This window comes from Rutidosis leptorrhynchoides, chromosome 8, assembly GCF_046630445.1.
Source record: "Rutidosis leptorrhynchoides isolate AG116_Rl617_1_P2 chromosome 8, CSIRO_AGI_Rlap_v1, whole genome shotgun sequence".
Classification (NCBI taxonomy): domain Eukaryota; kingdom Viridiplantae; phylum Streptophyta; class Magnoliopsida; order Asterales; family Asteraceae; genus Rutidosis; species Rutidosis leptorrhynchoides.
This window is the reverse complement of record NC_092340.1, coordinates 7,507,600-7,516,366: the sequence shown is the minus strand read 5'-3', so window position 1 is coordinate 7,516,366 and position 8,767 is coordinate 7,507,600. Positions and strand designations below refer to the sequence as shown.

At 39.8% G+C, this 8,767-nt stretch overlaps 1 protein-coding gene across 1 annotated transcript; it reads left to right on the top strand.

Annotated features, from left to right (window-relative positions):
• The first annotated feature begins 724 nt into the window (after window positions 1-724).
• On the top strand, window positions 725-2,038 carry LOC139863125 (uncharacterized). The gene has a single exon (XM_071851774.1). It carries the CDS (start codon window positions 725-727, stop codon window positions 2,036-2,038), a length of 1,314 nt encoding a protein of 437 aa, XP_071707875.1.
• The last annotated feature ends 6,729 nt before the right edge of the window (window positions 2,039-8,767 follow it).

Here is an 8,767-nt window from a genome sequence, read left to right as displayed (position 1 = left end):
AATTATGCTAATCAATAATCAAGACCTGGTCGTGGTGGTTGATTACTTGATTGTTAAAGTGAAAGACGACCATCAGGGCCCAAAACAATCATCAACATCCTATTCCACTCCTTTAATATCATTGCACTCAATCCTTAATTAAGTAACTTTAATATAGAATTGATCATATTAGTTTATTAGTTGTTGACTTTCATCATATTAGGTTATTTAAAAGATTAAAAAAACTTCTTTAATTACAAATCTTTTCATGCATCTATTATTTATTTAATTAATTTGTTTAGAAAATGAAATTCAACATTGCCTTGTAACTATAAATGTTAATCTAAGCCGCCAATCAAAATCCACCGACTTCTATGCGCCTATTGTTCTTATTAGACAACTTGTAACGGCAACCAGGCGACGGCGTGGGAGCCTAGGTGGCAGCCGGCCACGCCCTGGTGTTCCAGGTATCGGCGCGTGGAGGAGGGCGGGGGAGAGGGGCGTGGGGGAGGTGCGTGGCTTGGAGACGGAACCGGCAACGGGAGTGGGGGATTGTGGTTGGGACACTTGTCACATTTTCATTTGGAAGAGGATATATCCGTTGGTAATTTCGGGTTTAATAAAAAAAAATTAATCCTATATTATTTATCCTATATATACACATCTATTTTACTCATTCTATATACATTTCTTTCCTCCAATAATACTTTTCCTTTCATATTTACAAACACTATAAAATTTCATAATGGATAAAACATTCAAAATGCTCGAGTTTATTATTGATGACGATTCGGATGATGAAAAAATATATAATTTTGTTAGTAGTTTGGCAGACGAAGATGTCGAGGGAGAAGCTACAAGTTCACGAGTTCCTCGCCCCCGTACCTATATTCCAAGGGATCGCGAAGATGCGGCAGTGAGGTTATACAACGATTATTTTTCTGAAACTCCAAATTATACGGAAAAGAACTTTAAACGACGTTATCGAATGAGTCATGAATTATTTCTCCGTATCATCGAAGGTATATCAAACTTTAAGAGTAGCGATATTCCCGATTATTTTATGTTTTTTAGGGAACCTCCCGATGCTACTGGTCGTCAAAGTTTGACGATACTTCAAAAATGCACGGCGGCCATACGTCAAATGGCGTATGGAAATACACCTGATTTACATGACGAATACATAAAAATTGGTGAGAAAACAGCTGCTTTATGTTTAGATAATTTTTGTAGATGCGTGTTTCATTTGTTTGCTAGACAGTACTTGAGAAAACGAACAGCCGAAGATATTGCCCGGCTTTATAATTTTCATGCCCAAAAACATGGTTTACCGGATATGCTTGGTAGTATTGATTGTATGCATTGGGAGTGGAAGAATTGTCCAATTGCGTGGCAAGGTCAATATACTAGAGGTGATAAAAAAGGCCCATCCATTATGCTAGAAGCAGTCGCCTCGCAAGATTTGTGGATATGGCATGTATTCTTTGGTATGGCAGGTGCGAACAATGACATTAACGTTTTAAATTATTCACCATTGTTCAACACTATTAAAAATGGAACTGCTCCACCTTCACCATTCGATGTTAACGGGCATCACTACGAAAGAGGTTATTACCTAGGTGATGGTATATACCCCGATTGGGCAATGTTGGTCAAAGCTCCCCATTCTCCAACCGACGAACCGCGAAAAAAATTTAAAAGGTTTCAAGAAAGTGCAAGAAAAGATATTGAGCGTCAATTTGGAGTATTACAGGGTAGATTTCAAATGTTAAAAACTCCGGCGAGATCTATGCACTTCAACAAAATAAGAAGACATATGTATGCTTGTATCGTATTACATAACATGATTCAAGAAAATAACGGGTTTGTTATTGGGAAGAAAGAAGAAAGAATGATACAACGGAACCCACCACGATGGTTACACAGGGATATGAGGGATCGAGATGCAATGGTTAAGGAAATAAGAGATAAGCAAGTTCACAAACAGTTAGAGGCAGATTTAACCGAGCACGTTTGGAACTTATCACCTTACTTTCGTACCGCTAATATTATTGAGTAATTTGTTATGTATTTCTAGTTTCGGTTAAGATTTTTAAATTATGTAATTTTTAATTTCAGTAAATTAAATTAATGTTCTTCGTGTTTACTTATTGAGTAATGTAATATTATTTTTAAACATCACTTTTATTCAACACACAAACGGTTACATTTTTTAAACAAGAACTAAATTAAACTGAAATACAACATAAGATCTTATAACACAAACATCGATGAATTCTGTAGAGTTCATCAAAAAAACCACCATTTGTGTCGTACTCTGGAGCCACCGGTTCATCTTTTTCTTCTTCAGCTGCTTCATCGATGTAATGCCAACCCAACGTTTCTTCATCTTCAAGAACCACATACAGAGTAATGCGGTTACCACGATCTTCAATGGTATCTTTTGTCCCGTACCATTGATCATAGGTACAGAGATAGCTTGCCTCCATCTCATCATCATAATCGTCTTCAAAAAACAACACATTCGTGTATTCACATGGTACATTTGCCTTCACAAAGGCTAGCAGATCGTCTAAACCAACGTCACGGATATCGATTCCTTCGAATGAAATTTTTTTGCCAGACTTGTAGACCTTCATATGATTAAGGAAATCACCCCCGTAATGAACATCGTATGCAACAATCATTGAGGGAATTGTTTTCATTTTACTGATTGAAAGTGTTTTGATTTTGAGTTGAGAAGTGAAGTGTGTGAAATGAATTGAGTTAGTGGGTGTATTTATAGGTGAAAAAGTATCCGTTTTTGAAAATAAAAAAAATAACGGTCGGAATTTTAAATCCGTTTATTTTTTAATTTTAAAAAATAAATTTGAAAATATTAATAATAAATTCAATAAAGCAATAAATACAACAGAAAAAATAAAAATAAAATGTCACATCAGCTTTCCACTAACCCACACCACTAACCCACACCACAAACTCACAGCACCACTACTTCACTCAAACCACCCACACGTCCTAGTCATCAAAAAGTAACACACGCCCCCAACTCACTCCCCCTACCATTACGAATGGTCTTACGTAGGATAATAACGTATCAACGTTAGGATTCACGTTAATTAACTCATAATAATTTCTATCTATTTTAGCAACACTTAGATAAGGATAGAATAATAATAACTACGGATTGAATTGTCTAATCTTATCCCTTTGGGCTAATTAAGAAAAAATTTTATAAATGATTCGTGGCACATTAGGTTACTGGGTGAGTTAATTATTGAAAATTTTAAGATAGTTATTATAAGGGCGAATTCCATAAAAGAAGTAATTAATCTATCTTGTTTTTCTATTGTAAGTAACCTATTTCACTTTACAAGATTTAAAAAATTACTTTATAAAAGTTAAATAAAAAGTGAGGTGACGTTAACTTTCTCTATTAAGTGCCAACGTGACATTCCAAGTCATATTTTTTCCATGTATATTTTTCTCCTTGTTCTTTCTATTTGTTTACACCTTCCGTAGCCTTAATTTTATTTTCTTGAAATCTAATCTAAATTTAGAAAAATTAAATTCAACCAACAAAATAGACACTTGAATAACTTAAAAACTCAAATCATTTACAAATTTAAAAACACAAATCCACCATGAATTAATTGAAATTCGTAGTAGCAAATTCGTACCGGCCAGTAACAAATGCGTAACAGCAGCTGCATCAACAACACTAAATTCGACTCCAAATCAAAACCTTAGATTCGTCCCCAAATCAAAACAAAAAAATATTCCTCAAATCAAAACCCGAGATTCGTCCCCAAATCAAAACTAACTACGATTTTACTTGTTTGGTGTCGATTGGATTCGTCCCCAAATCAAAACTATAGATTTGTTGCTTATTTTTCCAACAATAATAGAGGTAGAGACGCTCGTTAGCTAAGCAGGAATGGAGGGTGCTTGGTTAAGCATATCTTATTCGCTATTGTTAATTTGTGAAGAGCGCATTAGAAAAGGGATTCATGTTTCATAGCACTCAAATTGTTGTGTGAACTTAAGTGAGTATTCTTTCATGTTATCAAGATAAATTTGGCCTTTTTATTGTTGTGTGAACTTCTAATTTATTTTTTGATTTACAAGATATATTTCATGTTTTGATTTGATTATGAAAATTTTTTGATTTAGCGTTTTTATTGAGGAAGCTAAATGTGTTAATGTAACACCCCGTTTTTCAGTTACATGATATTTTGGACGTCATTTGAGTTATAAGGTATGTGATCGTATCTTTTGACCACAAATAAGTCTGGGTTAATTTTTAAAAATCTATCATTGGAAAGTAGACCTTATTACGTTTCCAACGATATTTAATTCATCAAAAACGGAGTTACGGTCTGAATGTTACCACCAAAATAAGTTTCACAAAAGTGCTGAAATTAGGGATATTGCGGGCGCTAGATTTACCTCATAGTCGCGAGATTCAGTCAGGAATTCAGCTATTTTGGGTTGCAAGCTCGCGGTTGCGACCCCAGACCTAGCGGTCGCGAAGTTGGTCAAACAGGTGCAATTTTAGCTCGTTTTAAGGCTAAATTGAGGGGTATTTGTGTCTTGTCACTTGGGAACTGATCTAGAGCTCATTCCAAACTCATCTGATGTCCACAAAAACCCTCTCATCTCATTTTAGAGTGAGAAACTCATACCCTAGAGAGAGAAAGAGTTTGATTCAAGGAAGATGGAAGTGAAATTTCTTCAAAATGTAAGTGTTAAGGTTGTTCATCTCGTTCTTGGCTACAAATCAGTAGTAGTGGTAAGTTCTAACCTCGAATTTCATTTGTTGATTTGATATTCAAAGTTAGGGTTTGAAGCTAAATTGATGAGAAACCCATTGATGCTCTTGAAGTGAGTTTCTTTTAGCTAGTAATTGGGTTTAGACTCATTATTGGTGAGTTTTGGGTTGGAAGACTAATTGACCATATTTAGGTCTAAAAGTTAGTGTTAATCACTTGAAAGTGTGTAAACTAGTGATTGTGTTGATGTTTGAACTCGTAAGAGTAAGGTTGGAAGCTTGATTTTGAAATGGGTCAAAATTAGGGTTTGTGACTTGATTTGGGGAAGACAAGTGTTTAGCGCTTGTGATTTGGGGAAGACAATTTATGCAAGGACGCCACGCTGGACATGCGTCCTTATGGCGAGGTGATGCTGAAACTGTGTAACGTTCAACATTATTGGCCGTGGACAGACAGGGTGCCATTAATCCTATGCGACGAAAGGGGTATACTCTTCGTGCCGTAACGTCTCTAAATTTGTAAGTTCTCTTCGTACAATTTTTCTAACTCCATGTAATCTTTTGCAGAGATGGAATTTAACAGAGTACTCCGCCGCCTCAATCTAGATAGCGTATCCTTCAAGAGGTTTCCGAAGGCTAATCTTCTGGAAGGCCATCCTTTGAAGGGTGGAGAGGTTGCTGCTGGCTTGTCTACCAATGCTGCCAGTGATGTGGCGACAACTCAACCTACGACCGGCTCAACTCCCGTCACTAATCCGGATCCAATATCCGTTGTTGTCCCCAAAATTCAACCGGGACAGCAACAACATCATAAACGCCCTCGGTCTCCCCCAAAAGTGACCATCTCTTCTGGCGTCACAAAAAGAAGAAAACACCGTGAGAAGTTGCAGAAAGCAACTTAAAAATTTTTGAGGAGATTCCCAGCAAAGGTGGGTATTTTGAAAACCTTGACAATAACCCCGCTACGTCACCAGAATCTCAATGGGAGAAACTAATCAAGTTTGTTATTTCTCCAGGGTTACTCATGGGAGTCCCTCTGGTCCATCTTCAAGATTCCTCCGACGCCCAGGAAAAGGCGTCGGAGAAAGACAGACTTACGCTCTCTGGTTCCGGCGGCGCGTCCGGTCAACATTCTACTTCTTTAGAGGAACCCAATTCTCCTGGCTTTGGGAAGTAGCCTACTTTCAGCCATGTGGAGACCATGTGGAACATTCCTCACAGCGACGCGTTGTTGCAATTCGAATATCTGCAACGGATTTTCCCTCTGATGCTCTACGATGCCATCGGGCAGATGCCCGATAGCGCCGCTCGCCGTGCCAGGGTACAACTTATTTATGAGGGTTTGGCGCTGACCCGTGACGAGATGCAGCGTACCATTGATTTGGATCAACGCGCCCGCCATGCCGAAGCCAATGGTAAGGAGTTGACTGTCGAGATCATCAAGGTCAGGGAGTAGCTCGAGAGGGTCAAGCAGACCGTCACCGAGGCAGAGGGGTAAAAGCAGCAGGCCCTAAGGGAGGCGCAAAAGGCTATCAAGGAGATGGCCGTACGCGCCGAAAAAGAGTAAACTGCGATGAAGGACCTGGAGGCTGCGCATAAGGAGGTGGCAGAGAATTAGGCCAGCAAGGATCTCCTCGTCGCCGAAAACCAAGAGTTTTCCGCTGCCAATCGAAAGGCAGCGGGCGATTTTCAAGAGCTTTGCACCCTCATCCCCTCCATTTTTTCCAAGGCTCTCAAGACGGAGGTGAAGGAACCGTTCCAGAATCTGGTGGACGCTACAAAAAAGGTGGAGCATTTTGACGCGTACACCATATTGATGGAACATGTCGACATAGCTGAACCAATTCCGGAGGCGATCCGAGAGATGGCGGATGAGGACGCCTATGACCTTCATGACGCGGCGGTCCGCGCATGCGCGGCGATTAAGGTGCCATTTATTGAACAGATTGGGTCGACGCCGGACCTCAATTTGTCCAAAGTGAAGAAGATGATCCCGTAGTTGTAGGGATTTTTGTAATATTGTAATGTTATTTCATATGTAAGACTTGCAATGTTAATGAAATATTTGTTCGTTATGATACTTGTATCTCATTTACTTTTTATAATGACATCTGCTACAACTTGTATGTATTAGAACATGTGTACATGTACGCTCCGTTGTCATGGTAGCGTTGCATTTTTTCAAGGTGACACTTGATAATTGTCGACATTGCATTCATCTACTTAATGTTGTGATTAATGCGACGGACACGAAATCCGGAGGCATCCCGTTCCGAGCCTAGGCTTACCTCCAATACGCCTGGCGTCGCCAATGCCGTCCAAAGATTAGATGATGTCTTTGTTCATGGCATAAGTAACGTAAATGGACTTACATTAGTACATTCTTACGAAGCACCGAAGTGCGGCCATAGACAGTTACACAATACATTAAAAACGAAAAACGTAGAATGCATTAAATTGAAACAACTGAGACAAAGAAGTTTGATGCGCGACGCGCTTACATTTGTGGTGATCAATCACAAACTTAGGTAAAATGAAAAAGGTTTCGTAAATACAAAGAATTTCAAAATACTCAAACGTAGAACTTCTTTAAGTTGGTTGCGTGTCGGGTGCGCGGCACGAATTTGCCATCATTACGTCTTTAGATTTTACACTCCGTTTCCCAGAGCTTCTGCAACCACATAAGGACCTTCCCAATTTGGTCCCAATTTGCCAGTATGTTCGACCCGGCTAGCGTTGTTGTTACGCCACACAAAATCACTGGGACGGAAAGTAAATTCCCTTATACATTGATTATAATACTTGACAATTTTCTGTTTGTTAGACGTCTCTCTAATGGCGGCGATATCACGCCTTTCCTCCAATAAGTCCAAATTTTCTTTCAAGTTAATGACGTTGGACTCATCATTGAACTCCATCATGCGTTGGGTAGGAACAACAATTTCAGCCGGTATTACCGCTTCGGAGCCGTAAACGAGGCTGAACGGCGTTTCTCTGTTACTTCCCTTGGGTGTGGTTCGGAACGCCCATCAGATTTGTGGAAGCTCATCTGCCCAACCCTTCCTGTCCGTGTCCAACCTTCCCCGTATCCCGGCAACGATGTCCCTGTTGGTAACTTCAACTTGCCCATTTTCCTGCGGGTGAGTGATTGAACTAAAGGTCTGTTTAATATTCAACACGTCACACCATGATCGAAACAGATCATGAGCAAACTGTTTGCCGTTGTCACTTACAATTTCATGTGGTACTCCGAAACGGCACACAATTTCCTCCCAAACAAAGTTCACAATCTGTTTATCCGTAACGCTTTTCAAAGGTTTGGCCTTAACCCACTTGGTGAAGAAGTCAATTGCAACAACCAAGTGTTTTCCGTCCGGGAAGGGTCCTACCAAATCAATTGCCCATTTGTAGAAAGGCCAAGCAGACGTGATGGGGATTAGCTCATGCGTCGGCATGCGAATTAATGGAGCATGACGTTGGCACGAAACGCAAGCTTTGATAACTTCTTTAATGTCACGGTACATTGACGGCCAAAAATACACTAACCGCAATATCTTTCCCACAACGATCCTAAACCCTGCATGCATGGCACACGTCCCTTCATGCACCTCCCTTATGACAGTTTCTGCTTCATTCGGACCGACACATCTTAAAAGTGGTGCCGTAAAGGATTTCTTAAACAGAACTCCCTCCCTTAGCATGTACAAAGGTGCTTTCATACGAATCTTACGGGCCGCTCCCCCATCGGTTGGCAGCGTCCCGTTCTTAAGATACGTAATGTCTCAACCTCCTCCATGGGGGCCACTTCCTGTAACATGTTACATTGCAGGGAAATCAATACATGCTAGTGCACGTTGTGTTTTAAATGGATTATACATATAGCATATTTATTATCGAAGCGTGTCGATACTTGTACCACGTCAGTGGATTTTTGACTTAGGACCTCCACCCAAATGTCCTTTGCGAAGTGACTAAACACGCTTGTTACAAGCTTACTGAGTGCGTCGGCCTTTTTGT

What these genes read in the sequence shown, in the direction of transcription:
- LOC139863125 (XM_071851774.1), top strand. Translation starts at nt 725, where the DNA reads ATGGATAAAACATTCAAAATGCTCGAGTTTATTATTGATGACGATTCG.